This window comes from Poromitra crassiceps, assembly GCF_964638095.1.
Source record: "Poromitra crassiceps genome assembly, chromosome: 17".
Lineage (NCBI taxonomy): Eukaryota > Metazoa > Chordata > Actinopteri > Beryciformes > Melamphaidae > Poromitra > Poromitra crassiceps.
Window position 1 is genome coordinate 3444669 of NC_139635.1, and position 16157 is coordinate 3460825.

General features: G+C 41.9%; 1 protein-coding gene across 3 annotated transcripts; it reads left to right on the plus strand.

Moving 5' to 3' along the window:
* The first annotated feature begins 5766 nt into the window (after positions 1-5766).
* Positions 5767-12676, plus strand: rnf152 (ring finger protein 152). Of its 3 annotated transcripts, none has more exons than XR_014553453.1 (3): positions 5767-5881; positions 10551-12320; positions 12376-12423. XR_014553453.1 is itself a non-coding variant. In XM_083653473.1 (3 exons), exon 2 carries the CDS (start codon positions 11235-11237, stop codon positions 12258-12260), a length of 1026 nt encoding a protein of 341 aa, XP_083509599.1. In that variant the 5' UTR covers positions 5767-5881; positions 10551-11234; the 3' UTR covers positions 12261-12268; positions 12321-12676. The 3 variants fall into 3 exon arrangements, 2 of the variants coding, with proteins under 2 accessions (XP_083509599.1, XP_083509598.1); XM_083653473.1 differs by having other exon boundaries at positions 10551-12268; positions 12321-12676; XM_083653472.1 differs by having other exon boundaries at positions 10551-12676.
* The last annotated feature ends 3481 nt before the right edge of the window (positions 12677-16157 follow it).

Here is a 16157-nt window from a genome sequence, read left to right on the forward strand (position 1 = left end):
CGCATCAAATGTCCTTCAGTTATGTTCAGGTCAAGAGAAAACTGAATGAGTCTGTGTGGTCTGTGGAGTCATTAGCCCCGTACATCCCGTCTGAAGAGTGGCTGAAACAGAATGGCATCATGGAGCCTGATGTGATCATTGAAGAGGTTCTAGAGGATGTACAAAATGGTGGCATGCCCGCCCAAAAGGTGCCTGACCTAATTGTGAAAGCGAATCGAGAGAGAAGGCGCAGTCGCAGGTTCTCCATGTCGTCTGTTGACGCTCTCCCGGTATACGTGCATCCAGCCAGTTGGCTTGGTGAGCAGTGTAAAATGAATTGCCACAACGGGTTCCCCTCGTCTCCTCAGCAGAATGTCGAGGGCATGTGTAGCACCCCGGTTGAGAAGGTAAGCCCACAAAAGAGGCCAGAAATGCAGCGTCAAATTCACCCCTCTGAAACGAAGGAGGGAGAAGTGAAGCAAGGCCCAAGTATGGACCCTTCAGCTGAGGATTCCTCAGCTTTCCCAACTCTCCTCCCGCAGCAGAAAGAGCGTTCGGCTACTCCCAGTGTGGAAAACGTGGAGGAGAAGGATGCCAATGAAAATGGGTCTTCTGAACCTGAGGCTTATCGAAGCCCGAACCAGGAAGCTCCTAATGGAGTTGAGCAGCAGGAGAAAAGTCCTTGTTCTCCTGAACAAGTAGAACCCTCTCTTGCTAAACCTGTGGCAGGGGAGAAAAGGCCAAGTATTGGTCCATTGTGTCTACATGACAAGGAAGTGGAAATGGATCAGGAAGCTGCGATATGTGGGCATGAAGCCAATCGTTTAGGAATTGAGCATCAGGATGCCAATATGGCTGCTGTATCTCCGTCGAAGGGACACCTTGTGGACTGCGGCATCCAGTGTTCTGAATTACAGGAGTCCAATTGCTCATGCAAGGGGTTGAAGGGCAAGACGGGGGTGAACAGAAAGAGCCCGTTTAAAAATTCAGGTAAGTTTTGACTCCACAATATCCAAAATCAGCAGTTATTAATTTTAAGAAAGGTTTGTATAATACTTTGATTCCCGGTTGTCTCATACAGAATGGAAGAACGCCAACAAGGCCAAGACTGCTGAGGAAGCAGGAAGTGAAAATGGACACATGTATAGAAACCAAAAGAGGCATGGGCAATGGAAGAACAGGCCACAAGGTATAGTCACTATACATCCTATACATTTATACATTTATACACTATACTATAGTGTACTGCAGGGGTTCTCAACATGGGGTCCAGGGACCACTACGGATGCTTGAGGAGATTCCAGTGTGTCCCCATCAAATTGGTAAATTGTTAAACTTCAGCATTATTTTATTTACAACCCAATCAGACAATGAAGAATTATTTTGATTTGTAGTTTCACTTTTATCTATCTACAATACAGATAGTTGTGGGATTCTGGACAAAATAATATCTAGCAATACAAATATTCTGTTTGTGTTAAAGAGACAAAATCTCACTAAATGGGGGTTCAAGGCTCTAATATGAACTAAATTAGGGGTCCTTGATATGAAAACCGAATCACTATACTGCATCACTTAATAAACATGCTGCTGGTAGAGTACAATCCATCCCTCTGTCATCCCAATACCAAATCATAAACAATGATGCAGCAATGACTTTTACACAGTAGAAAGATAAGAGATCTTGTTTAACGTGCCATTTTATAGACATAATTCACACATCATTGAACCTATAGTGCTATGTAAAGTAAATCCTCACCAAAAGAAAATGGATAACATTGAATAAAAAGGCAAAATACTAAGATGTTTCAAATGCATAGAATTATGCTTATAATAGTCTTGTCTTTATTCTTCAGTCTGTTGATTGCCTTTTCACTTTTCAAATCAATTCCAAGTAGGGCTGTGAATCTTCACTGGCCACTCGATTACGATTCATCGGCCTTTGATTCCGTGTTGCATCATGATGCATCTCGATACAGCTCAAAGTATTGCAGCTCCATGTATCACATGCTCAATTTTCTGTATTATTACTGCACATGGCTACTTTTTCATCAATTAATACAAGCAGTCAGATACACATCAAGTCCCTTTTTTACTTAGAAGTGATTTCAAATCTGACTGTCAACAGAAATTTAAACGATTCAACGATTCATCGGTCATTCACACGTCCGCATCGCGATGCATCGATTAAACGATTCATTTTGACACCCCTAATTCCAAGGCATTAACTGCATCTACAGAGTCCTGCTTGAAAAGGGCTTCGAAGTTTCAGTCCATGTAAAGCCTGAAAACTCTGAAAACAGTCTGAACTCAAAACGAAGACTGAACTGAAGAGTAATGGGTTTTTTATAAACCTAACTTGACAAAAACCTAAAGCTTTTTTGAAAATGTGTAGTTTTATTGAGGGGGCATAAAGGCTTTTAAAAAAGGTCATTTTATAATGAATATAGAAATGGAGTTGTAGTTATGAAAATGCACTAATGACGTCTATTTTCATTGATCATTTCATACAGAAAGAGAGGCTCATCTTAGCTTGAGATTTTCATAATATTATTTTTGTTTTTTTAGACAGACAGCAGACTCAGACCAACCCGTCCAACAAAGCCTTCACTCAGTGTACCGGCCAGGAGGAGCCCGTTATGTACGGATACAACAAACATGGGAGAACAAGAGGTGAGCATCACAGTATCTATCCATGTGCCGTAGACCCATTTCACAGCAATCATGGTTTGGGTTCAGTTAGGTGTTCCAGTGCCAGGGGGGCCCTCATTAATGTTAGTTACACCTGCTTTGCTTCCTGCTTTACCATCTTTAAACCGTTGCTGTAAAAAGGGTGCATGGAATGTTTTCATTGTGACGATCATGTGCTCAGCCAGATGGGAGTAACGAATGTAGTCTTTGGTTGGAATGAAAACCTTGGACTCGGCACCATATCAATGGGTCAATTATCTCCCTGTGTCTATACTGCATACTCAGTCATGTGTAGTCAGTGATATTTTCTTGCCAAGGTGTCCAATTACACATTGACCACACAGTGGATTTAAAGGCATTACACATTGACCACACAGTGAATTTAAAGGCATTTCACATTGATCACACACATGGACAACGTGTCTAGATTAGTCACTGGCGTCCTTGGTAAAGACAAGGAACCTAAAAAAGAACAAGGAGACACGTCACAATATTCGAATTTTGCATTGGGGCCAGACTTCGGGGCCAGTTCTATACCACGCCAAAGTCATGCCCTCTTCCACGTTCAGCTAACGAACCAAGGGATTTCAGTCTTCCATCTCAATTTTGTCAAATGCTTATAAAAATAGTTTTACTTGGTCCAGCCAAGCTTCAGCTTTATGTAGAATCAGGAGAGATGTACTCAGAAAATAAAAACCCCATGCAGTTTTGGACAACAGCTTATCACAGCAGTAACTTTTGCCCCTAAACAGTTGTCATTTTCCTGGCCCAAAAACATTTAACCTTTGCAAAACCCTCTGTCGATTTATAGGATCCTGATTTTTTTTTTAAATGCAATACAGGGTCATAGTAATGCTAGATGAGGAATAGAGGGTTAAACACACACACTATCAGTTGTGGAACTTGTCAGCAGTTTTCAGTCTGTTGTAAATGCCTTGACATGCAGTTTGAAGCGGTTAACTTCCAGCATCAGGAATATACCACATCATTTACTTATCAGCGAGTGACACTGCAAGAGATGAAACAGGCTTTGCTTTTGTCTGGGCTTTATCAGATTTGAACCCACTTCTGTGTGCTTCTTGCAGGTGGAAATGGAAGGAACCAAAGATACTGATGACTGACCAAACCTCTACATGCAAGACAGCACTTGATTTTAAAGTATGAACTGTAAATTTAAATGTAATAAACTTGTTTTCAATAAATGTATTGTGTGCATGTGATCATTTTGTGGCCTCAGCTTTTGTTTGGTTAGTAGTTTTTTCTGAGATCTGGTACTATAAAAAAAAAAAAAAGCCCAAGGCTCTGCCTCACTTTACTATATCTACCATTATGACAGAGGAGGCCTGAAAATGCTAAACCTATTATGGTCCTACTGATCTGCCCAATTAAGAGCTGTCCCTTTGTGGTTCTCTATTCTATTTTTATTTGACCTTTTATACAGGGGGAGTCTCACTGAGAGCAATCCTCTCTTTTTCAGCGGTGTCCTGTTCACATTCACACACTCATACCTGGAAGCTGCTCTCAGCAACCACAGTTACCGTGGGTAAACATTTTGACATTAGCCACAAAGGGGCTGGGCTTAGATGCATAGTTGTACTCACTCTTGTAAGAACTTGAAGGCAGCCACACGCAATCCATTTAGAAATACTCTGTTATGGCATGAGGTGCAGAATGTTCTATAGGCAAAATCACACCTATCGCACTTCTCCCCCATCTGGGGTAATGCTGACTTCAAACCTGAGAAAAATTATTTAGGTTTCAAACTGGTCATTAAAAGGCATCACTCAGATTCTGGACATTTATAATGGTAATATGTTGATGTCTTTTGATGAGCTCAAAGCCAAATTCAATATTCCAAAGTCCCACTAAGTATTTTCAGTTGCGCAGTTTTATTAGCTCCAAACAAAAGCGCTAATTAAATTTCCCCCCTTGAACAGATCAGGACCCAACACCAACATAGTCGAGGCCTGATCTCTCTACTCTACAACACATTTACATCTTATTCTAAAGAGTCATGTGACTCAAAGAATATGGAGTGAAGATCTACTTGATATTTTGGAGGGTGAATGGAGCCTGATTTGCAACAAGGCCCAGAGCCTCTCAATTAATTCTAGACTCAAACTGATCCAATATAACTGGAGAATGAGGACGTACATTACGCCACTTAAGATCAGTGTTGGGCAAGTTACTTTCAAAATGTAATATACTACATATTACTAGTTACTTCCATTTGAAAGTAATAAGTTACTTTACAATATTACTTTCTGTGTAGAGTAACTCGTTACTTATTACACTACTTTTGCATTACTTTTACCAAAACAACAGCAGCAGCAGAATGACAACGCCGCCACGGAACCATCCCGAAAAATAATTTCAACCGCCTTGAAGTCAGTGTAAACAATCCAAAATTCTAAATGTTATTATTTTCCTTTTGTTATGTGCTAAATATGTGCTTTGATTTTTTTTTTTTTTACTCAATTTGTAACTTGAGTTACCTGACAAAGTAACTGGTATAATATTACTGAAATCCTATAAGTAATAAGTTATATTACTGAGTTACTGGTAAAAGTAATATATTACATGTAATATGTTACTTTTGTAATGCGTTACCCCCAACACTGCTTAAGATGCATACATTTAATGCAGACACCCCTGACACTTGACTACAAAGAGCAGCGGGAGATAAAGCGGGAGGTGCTATCTATGTGACGAACAGCAAACAGAGCAGGCTGTCAGCAGCACAGAGGTACATTACATCGCTAATTCATGTTCTCTATATTATATAATAAGCATAATGAGCTGCTGTGTCGGAAAATAAGCTTTTGACTAGACATAAATACAATAATTTCAGATGCCCCGTTTTCCTCGTTTTCAGGTCGCAGTTCAAACTGATTATCGTTTCTGCTGATGCTAATCAAACCCAAGTTGTCAGGGTGACTTAAACATATTTCAAGGTGGAAATAAGGTCCAGGGTGTAAACAAACAGAATTCTCCTTTAAGATTGCGCCAGTCAGTTATGCTTATCATACCTACAGTACCTTTGGAATGGGAACTCCGCCAAGTGCTTATTATTTAGGGTTGGGCAGAGCTGACAGGCTGGGACAAAACCTGTTTGCTGCCTCTGCCTCTTGATGTTCTCCAACTCCGGGTTAAAATAAAGCTTTGGAAGGTTTTGGCGGTTACAGCTAGAGGACACATGCCATATAGAGAGGTAAGAATGCTTTCTTATATTCTCTGACTGGGAATCCAATAGACTGCTTGTTGTATTCAAGCCAATAGAGCAGGTTATTTGTCTCTGCACCAACATGCAATGCCATTTCTAGAGTAAAAGTCCGTATACATAACAGACTTAACTTTATAGGTTCAAAGCATTTCAGATTGTGCCCAGCTTAGTCTTAAGCACTTTATTCTTGTTCTTACTGTTTACTTGGTTCACATTTATTTTACACTTATTTTCAGTGAACCCTGAGCTCACATCTCAGGCAACTAGTGTATACTGTTTCATTTGAGGGGCTAAAACTGCAGTGGTTATTGCAGGCATGTTTTTGCAGTTTTTAATGGAAACCAGAGTTTTGTTTTGAAAATTGTAGTTGCAGAAATGCACCCTTAAACTGTTTTACAACTGTAATACCTACTCAATCAATACATTTTATATATAGAGTCAAATCACAACTTATCTCAAGGCACTTTACAAATAGAGCAGGTAGAAGACCTAACAATTGAAACAATTCTCACATGCACTGGCGATTGTCTTTTGGAAATACATAATTTCCAAATGTAACATTTTGTAAGAATCATTTCACACTTAATCTTTTATTTTCTTTTTAAAACAGCTGAGCTCTGTGATTTCAACTTGTCAAATCTAGCTGCATCTCAGGTGTGTGTGTGTGTGTGTGTGTGTGTGTGTGTGTGTGTGTGTGTGTGTGTGTGTGTGTGTGTGTGTGTGTGTGTGGGCATATGGATGAAAATCATTTGAGAACTTGTTGATCTGAAATGGCACCATCTGTTTTCAGTAGAAAGCACTGAACATGGTCCATGCAGTCAAGATAGCAACTTTCTAACAGGTTGGGTTGGCTTTAGTTGTATTTCTATGAGTACCACGTGTTAAATAAAGACTATGTGACAACTGACATGGTGGAATTGAAGTTGTTTATATGCTTTTTCTACATTTCAGTTACCAGCATTTATATACTGTATGATGTCAGATAATGTGCTAAATATGGTCAAAGTTCCAAAATGTGAGGTTAACATATGTAGTAGAAATGCTGCCTGTAAGTCAAAGGCCCTCACAGAAGGTGATTAACAGCTGAACTGAGGGATAATTAGTTGTGATGCATACAGGTCATGTGGTTCAGTAAAAAGGGCTCCTTGCACATTTCACCTCCTCAGATCAGTACCCTCAATGGAGCGACCCTAGAGCAGGTCTCTGAATATAAATACCTGGGCATATGGCTGGACAACACTGTCATTTTCTCATCATATTAACAAGTTGCAAGCCAAGGTCAAATCAAAAATTGGCTTTCTCTATCAAATGCGCTCTTCATTTACTCTCTCTGCTAGACTGACCCTGGTCTTCCCATGTTAGACTATGGTGACACCTTTTTTCGATCTGCCTGCAAAACTACTCTGCAGAAGCTAGATGTTATCTATCACTCTGCCATCCGTTTCGCTACTAATGCCCCTTTGAGAACTCACCACTGCACTTTATATTCCTCTGTAAACTGGCCATCCTTACACACCCATCGTGAAATACACTGGTTCATGCTAATCTGCAAAACTCTCCTTGGTCTGTCACCCCCCTACCTGTGTAGTTTGTTGCAAATTGCACCTGCTGCCTATAACATCCGTTCTGCTAACCTCATCCTGCTGAAAATCCCCAAAACACATTCTGTAATCGGTCATTCGTCATTTCATTCTGCCGTGCCCACAGACTGGAATGGTTTACAAAAAAGACTAAAACTGATAAATCTCATCTCCAAGTCAGCTTTCAAGGACTCTATCATGGACATTTTCACTGACCTGCAACTGCTTCCTGAACTAGTTTTATCCCCTGCCTGTCTGCTCCAGGTGTTTGTTGTTGTTGTTGTTTTTTGCTTTTTTTGCTCTGTCTGTCTTGCTATGTTTTAACTGTCTTTTAACTGTGTTTTAACTTGTCCGAACTTTGTATTTATTTTACCCCCCAATCCCTCAAAAGGCTGTGCCTTCTGCCATTGTAAATAAGAATTTGTTCTTAATGACTTACCTGGTTAAATAAAGCTAAAAAAAAAAAAGACAGGGTTTATTGTCAGAAGACTACAGAAACCAGACATTTTCACATTTGCGAAGTTGGAATCAGACAATTAGGACACATTTTTCTTAAAGAAATGGCTCAAAATGATTAATAGATTATCAAAATAGGCAATTAATTTAATATTTGGGAATGAATCGATAAATTGACTAATTGTTGCAGCTCTTTATGAGTTTTTATAAAACTTTTTTTGTAATTTCAAAATACAAAATACGTAGGCTATTTGTAATTTATTATTTTTCAGACCAGTATTTTGTATTTGTTTTTTGTTTTTCATTTAGCAATTTTCAGAACATGAAAAACAAAAACAAGCTCAGATGCAAAAGAAGAGAAAAAATAAAAAGCATACATATATCATCAACATTCTTAATGTTACGGTATGGTGCTATCAGCCGCGTAAGGTGCTCATGTGCGTGTAGTTTGGTTGAAAATAGAAAATAGTTCCTACTGTACATGAAGCCGCTCACAAGGTTTGTGGATTATCTTGAGTAACTGGGTCATGAATTACAAACATGGCAAGTAAAAGTATTGGGAGAGAACAAGAACAACTTGGATGTATTTATAAAACACGGGTGGCACGAAAAGCCAGACAAATTGTGTGTGACCCTGTACATCCCCTTTTTAATGAGTTCACAAAACTGCCCTCGGGACGACGCTATAGAGTTCCTGCAGCAACCAAGAACATCTACAAAAAATCTTTCATACCAAACGCAATAAATCTGCTAAATTCATAAACGTCAGACTCATCCACATCAGAACCATGTCCGTTATCGCTGTCTGTAATGTGCTGTTGTCCTGTTGTCTTGTTATATGTTGTAATATGTACCCTATCATTTCCTGTGCTGTGTACAGTGTCTGTGTACTGTACCTTTCCTGTGTGCAAGCAAACCTGTGAAGCCAAAGACACATTTCCACATTGTGGACAACAATAAATTCAATTGAATTTAATTTTTGGAAAGAAACATTCCTGTCGAGTTTTTCAAGGGCCTTCAAGAGTTTTTCTATAGGGCCGATATCTCCAAAACCAGTCAACTAACATGAAACGATCTTTCTAGATGGATAAGCACTACATGTAGAGGAAAAATATCTATTTTGGATTTTAGGTTGAGCTGTCCCTTTAAAAGTATTTACAAGTATTTAACATTTTCCAAGCGTGCAGCATGCGAGCAGCCAGGCATTATGAAGTCAATGCAAGTTGTGAGCGAGGTCAGGACAGCGCCGGGCGAAACAGTGTTATTCTGGTGTGAATGACAAGGCTCCTGCTGGAAGCTTCCGTGAAGCGTTGCTTCTGAGATGCCTATGAACCAAGCGTAAGGAGCAGAACATAGCATATGTTAGCATAAACATGCAGAATCTGCAAGGCGTTTCGAGCCCAGTGCTCTTACTCAGAGTTGAACACGATTACACATTTAACCATAATAAAAAACAAAAACAAAACAATGGATGTTATGAATAGTCAAAAGCAATTAACATATATATGAATAGTCTTTCAACTAACAATATTTATTCAAAAACAAAAAGTCACAGTTTTACTGTACTTGAATCAGAAGCTCAGTCAATCAATTTGAGAGGGATAAGAAAATAAATCCAATGAAATTAAACAGTTGCTCAATAGGGGCAAAATACCACTGCTGTGCTTTGGGCATTGTTCTTAAACTTTTTCATGTCAAGGACCCCTAAACGGACACAAATTAGACCACATTTCACAAGATTTTGTCCCAGGGTCCCCCATCAGGTTTTTTGCTTTTAGATGTTTTATTACAGAAAGTGTATGAAACCCAAATGACCAAAATAGTCATACATTCTGACATTGTGTTACTTATGGATGGAATTATAGTGAAAATAAATTATTCTCCTTTTTGCTGGGGACCCCCTGTAACCCCCTCAACCCCACATTGCAACCCGTTCTCACTCTGAGCGCGTCGCATATTGACGCTTTGTCCTGTCCCTTGTGCGTCGCTTGTTACTAACATGGTACCCTTGAGCGACACATGAAACGACTTGGGCTTTCCGACTAAACTCAATGCAAACCCATGGAAGTCATCTTTGACGCTTATGGCAACTGCTCCCCTATTAGCCTAACTGCTCCACCATTAGTCAACTGCTCGCCCATTAGCGTCTGGAGGAGCTAACCTCTCCCAGACCCTAACCCTAAACCTAACCTCTCCCACCCCATGCCTAAACCTAACCTCTCCCAGACCCTAACCCTAACCCTAACCTCTCCCACCCCATGCCTAAACCTAACCTCCCCCAGACCCTAAACCTAACCTCTCCCACCTCCCACGCCTAAACCTAACCTCCCCCCAGACGCTAATGGTGAGCAGTTGACTAATGGGCGAGCAGTTAGGCTGATGGGGGAGCAGTTGCCATAAGCGTCAAAGTTGACTTCTATGGGTTTGCATTGAGTTTAGTCGGAAAGCCCAAGTCGTTTCATGGGTCGCTCAAGGGTACCATGTTAGTAACAAGTGGCGCATAAGGGACGGGACAAAGCGTCAATATGCTACGTGGTCGGAGTGAGAACGTGTTGCACATTGAGAACCACTAAACTACATGTTCAGTTGGTCTTGACTAATAGCTTTCTTCTCTCTTGCAGGGTCATCAGAGCCTGCAATGGATTACAATACATCTGTATGATGCAACTGTGTGATGCAAACGAAGAGGAAGATATCACTCCAATTAATCTCTGGACAGCTTCTACCTCTGAGTCCAAACTACAACAGCCTTTCAGATGACATCAATCACTCTTTGGTGGCCATATTTGGAGCTTCTTTGGCAACACTGGCTGAGAACAGTTGACTGCCTTTCCAAACTTACAACGTGCTAACTTATTTGACGCAAGCTAATTATCTAGTAGAAGCTAGCATTACTAATGGCTAGTAGTTGCATGCTAATAAACCAACCGTTTGTTCAGGTTAACTGAGTTGACTCTTCAAGCTCCAACTCAGAGACTTTGCTAAAGATAAGACTGTTTAATGTGTCACGGTAACCTATTAGGAAACAAATCCATCTTATCAGACATATTCACCTTGACTTACATTAGGCTATGGAATTGACCTACAACCAGACCACAACAAGCTTTTGAGGTGTACTCTTTTTCTAAGGCATGTCTCTACTGGAGATTCTAATATTCACCATCACTGAAAGACAGCACAACTGAGAAAGACTGCATAGAAGGCAAAAGGACACATGTCATAGATTAAAGAAGATAATAAGATAAGATAAGATAAGATAAGATAAGATAAGAAGATGATGATGTCATAGATTGATCTACTTTACAATGGAGGGGATTAACAGTAACATGGAATGTGGGATCTGTGTGAATGAGTACAGCTGGAGGCGCAGGGCCAAGAGGCTGGCCTGCCAACATGTCTGCTGCTCTGTCTGCCTGATTCACCTGCTCAGAGACGAGAAGAACCCACCCAGCATCGACCATGACCCCCACATCCAGATCCAACATGTGACAGCCACTGGAGGAGAGAGCACAGAACTAAACCGCAGTTACGCAAATAACAGTCTGGAAAACGCACTTGGACATAGGGGACGCAGTGAGGCTGAGTTTGGCTATCACCAGAGAGAAGCTCCAATCAGAAATAACTCTGTGGAGATGAGTATGAACATTATGGAGATAGAGGAAACAGCACAGATGACCAGGGGACATGTTCAAATCTTGACCAATCAAAGAGAAATAGATCAAAATGAGCTCACCGTCAACCAAGTGGACATATCCATGAACTTTAGCGGACCAAGCATGGGCCAGAGCGACATGACCGAGATCAGCACCAATCAAATTGAGGGGCGGACTAGTTGGCATCAGATTTGGGTGGGTCCAAACTGTAATGTAACCAATCAGAGGATTATCCTCTGCCCCTGGTGTCGATGCGTCACTGCACTTGATGCTGGCATGTCCGTGAACAATCTCCCCGATGATGACAAAATGGCCACTGTTGCTCCGACGACAACAGACTCCATGCCTGTATTCATCAGACTGGTACCCAGCGCTAACGTTAGCTCCCACTATGCGCCGCCATTGTACATGGATGTAAATGGACGCAGTCATGGGGACAGAGTGAGGGGAGCTGAAACCATCTCTAACGTACCTTCTCTGGACAGAGACTCCAGGCTGTGGGCAGTACAGGGTGAGGAAGGAGGACGGGAAGAGGAGGAGAACTACAGGTCTACCAAAATGCGGAGCAGAGTTTGTGCCATGATCGTTTTGGGTCTCGGTCTTTTCTTTCTGACATGCATCGTTCTGCATAGCCTGACCTGTCCATCCACACATTTTACCATCATCACCTGTGGCTGATGGGGGAGGTTCTGTCTCTTTGGCTGATGGGGGAGGTTCTGTCTCTAGCTGATGGGGGAGGTTCTGTCTCTTTAGGCTGATTGGGGAGGTTCTGTCTCTGTAGCTGATGGGGGAGGTTCTGTATCTTTGGCTGATGGGGGAGGTTCTGTCTCTAGCTGATGGGGGAGGTTCTGTCTCTTTAGGCTGATTGGGGAGGTTCTGTATCTTTGGCTGATGGGGGAGGTTCTGTCTCTGGCTGATTCTGTCTCTTTGGCTGATGGGGGAGTTTCTGTCTTTGTAGCTGATGGGGGAGGCTCTGTCTCTTTGGCTGATGGGGGAGGTTCTGTCTCTGTAGCTGATGGGGGAGGTTCTGTCTCTGTAGCTGATGGGGGAGGTTCTGTCTCTGTAGCTGATGAGGGAGGTTCTGTCTCTGTAGCTGATGGGGGAGGTTCTGTCTCTTTGGCTGATGGGGGAAGTTTCTGTCTCTGTAGCTGATGGGGGAGGCTATGTCTCTGTAGCTGATGGGGGAGGTTCTGTCTCTGTAGCTGATGGGGGAGGTTCTGTCTCTGTAGCTGATGGGGGAGGTTCTGTCTCTGTAGCTGATGGGGGGAGGTTCTGTCTCTGTAGCTGATGGGGGAGGTTCTGTCTCTGTAGCTGATGGAGGAGGTTCTGTCTCTGTAGCTGATGGGGGAGGTTCTGTCTCTGTAGCTGATGGGGGAGCTCCTGTCTCTTTGGCTGATCTCTGGAAAGTCAGACATCAGAAAGAGATTGAAGCAGGAGAAAGTATCAATATTATTAGTCCTGCATTCTCTTCCTTTCCAGTCCCCACTTAACTTACAGTAACTACTGTATGATCAATGCACATTAGGTCATCACTGTATGGGGGGGAAGTTGACTGCACTTGCAATTTTGTCTTTATATGTCTTTATATATCTTTTTATCTTTTTTTATCTGAATATTGATATGACCACTACGCTGCATACTTGCAGTAAGACAAATTCCTTGTGTATTATCTTTACATATTGTGGCAATAAAAGTGATTCTGATTTTGCCTATTATAAATGTTTTTAATGGAAGTTGATTCATAAAGGTCGTTATAAGACACCATAGATCAGGGGGTGGGCAAGATGATTTCCAGAGGGCCATCAATTAGACCTGACTTCCGGGGCGCTGCACTGTGGCGACCTGCAGCACAGTTTGTCTGAGTTTGTTTTTTGTCTTTTTTGTCTCTAAATAATAATCATCGGTAGTGTGTCATAAGTCATAGTCGATGTGTTGGTTTATGCACCGTGCAACATGACGAACGCGTGGGGCTTACTTTTACTACTAGTTATTTCGTTTCCAATCTACATTGCAAGTGAACCAGATGGCGAAATGGATTAACACATACGTAACAGCAGAGACTTCCTCCTGCAACACAGCGCAAGCGAGTGGCAACAACCCGACGCAAGCTTCCCCGTGGAGATTATAAGGAAACCATCCTCTAATGGGCACAAGATGAAAAGAGCAAAGAAAGGAGGAGCGCGACAAAAACTCAGAGGGAGGAAAACCAAAGTCCCGCTCCCGACTATTATTCTGTCAAACGTTCAATCGATCAGAGGAAAAGTGGACGAGCTGCGAGCAAACACTCGCTACTTGTATGAATACAGGGAGGCTTGTGTTCTCGCCTTTTCTGAAACCTGGCTAAACGATTTTTTTTGCCCCGGTTTGCCCAGATGGATTCACTATCACACGCATGGACCGATGCAGAGAGGCTACAGGCAAGGAGCAAGGAGGGGGCGTGTGCATCATGATAAACGACAGGTGGTGCAAAACAATGGTAGTGAGGAAGAAGATCTGCACCCCTGATATTGAACTATTATCCGTGTCCCTGCGCCCCTCATATCTGCCCCGTGAATTCCCCCAAATATTTATCACTGTTGTTTATATCCACCCCAAAGCAAATACAGACAAGGCAGCAGATATTATTTTTAGTATTACCCAAGAATTTGATCAAATCTCCCCAGATGCACCCAAGTTAATAATGGGTGATTTTAATAACTGTACCCTGAAACGTACACTCTTTCTGCTCCCTCTTCTAACACTCAGTGGACACCCAGGTGGTCCCGCAATCAAGGGCGCAGGAAGCTGGGTGCGGTGGGTGCTGCAGCACCCCCTGGTGGCAAGAGATGTAATTTCTTTTTTTTTTACAGTGCACCTGAACGCAACATGCAAAATACCCGCTGAATAAGTGTCCAAATGTTCATGTAATTCTGGCCAATAGTCCACTTCAGTCTGGAAGATATAATCTTTATGACTAAAAGGCTAAATGAATAGCTTAGAAAATGAATAGCCCCGGGGGCCCATGGTACTATTAATCCGGCCCTGGATATAAAAAAAATTGGTCGCCGCCAAATTTTCGCAGCCGTCCCCCCCAATGTTGAATCAGTGGCTACGGCCTTGCAGCACCCCCTACCTAAAAGTACTTCCAGCGCCACTGCCCGCAATTGTGGAAAACATCTACAGTGGTCCCTCTTCCCAAAGTCCCACGTCCATCCTCTCCTAATGACTACAGGCCCATTTCCCTTACCTCTCTGATAATTAAATCCCTGGAGAAGATTATTAAAACCCACATTTACGACGACTGTAAACAGGTTCTGGACACACTACAATTCGCTTATTGTCCTGCAAGAGGTACAGATAATGCCATTACAACGCTTTTAAACTTTCTGTACATGCATCTGGAGGGCTGTAAAACACATGCACGAGTCATTTTTGCACATTTCTCCTCTGCATTCAGTACCATCCACCCATTGATACTGGCTGACAGATTGAAGGAACGTTTCCACATGGACGCAAAATGAATTGCATGGATTCTGAGTGTCCTTATAGGCAGATCGCAGAGGGTAAGAGTGGGAAGTACCAGGTCGGAGGTGCGTAATACGGTACCTCTATTGGCACACCACAGGGCAGCGTGCTGTCAACCTTTTTATATATTTTATACGCAGATTGTTGTCGTAGCAGTTACCCTGAACAGTACATAATTGAATGTGCGGATGATACCGCCGTGGTCAGCCTACTGGGACACGATGAAGTTGAACACGGCCCAGTTCTAAATGACTTTGTCAAATGGTGTGAGGCCTCACATTTGACTCTGAACATAGCCAAGACTAAAGAGGTTCTCTTTGACTTTAGACAAGACCCTCCACTATCCACCCCATCCATGATCAAAGGAGAGGAGATTGAGGTGGTGACAGAATATTTTTTTATTTTTTATTTTACCTTTATTTATACAGGGAGAGTCCCTTGAGAGCAAGCTCTCATTTACAAGGGAGCCCTGGTGTACAAAGAACATATACAGCAGTTACAAAATTACAGGTTAACACAACAGACAATAACAAGCATCAAGAGCATAATTAAATAATTTCAAATAAAACATGAACACACCCTGCGAGGAATGCTTTCTAAAAGTGCTTTAAAAGAAGCAAGCGGGATCAAATTATCCATTTTTAGGTTTTCCTGGAGCACATTCCATCTGTTGGGGGCGAACCAAGAAAAAGCGGTCTTTCCTTGTTCGGTTCGCACCCGTGGGACAGACAGTCTGATATAGGACCGCGATCGTGTTTGATAACCTCCACTGTTACAAGAAAGGAGTGTGGATAAGTAAGGTGGAAGTTTCCCAATTAATGCTTTATAAATAAATATCAGACAGTGCTGATCTCTACGCTCCGACAGGGAGGACCAACCCACATTTTCGTACAGAATACAATGATGTGTACTGAAAGCATCACCTGTAACAAAACGCAGAGCGCTATGATATACAGCATCAAGAGGCTTTAAGACGGATGGAGAGGCATACATGTAAATCACATCACCATAATCAAAAACTGACATTATCAAAGATTGGACAACAGTTTTTCTGGCCAATAATGAAAAACA

Coding starts and splice junctions, on each gene's coding strand:
- rnf152 (XM_083653472.1), top strand. CDS start 11,235: ATGGAGGGGATTAACAGTAACATGGAATGTGGGATCTGTGTGAATGAG.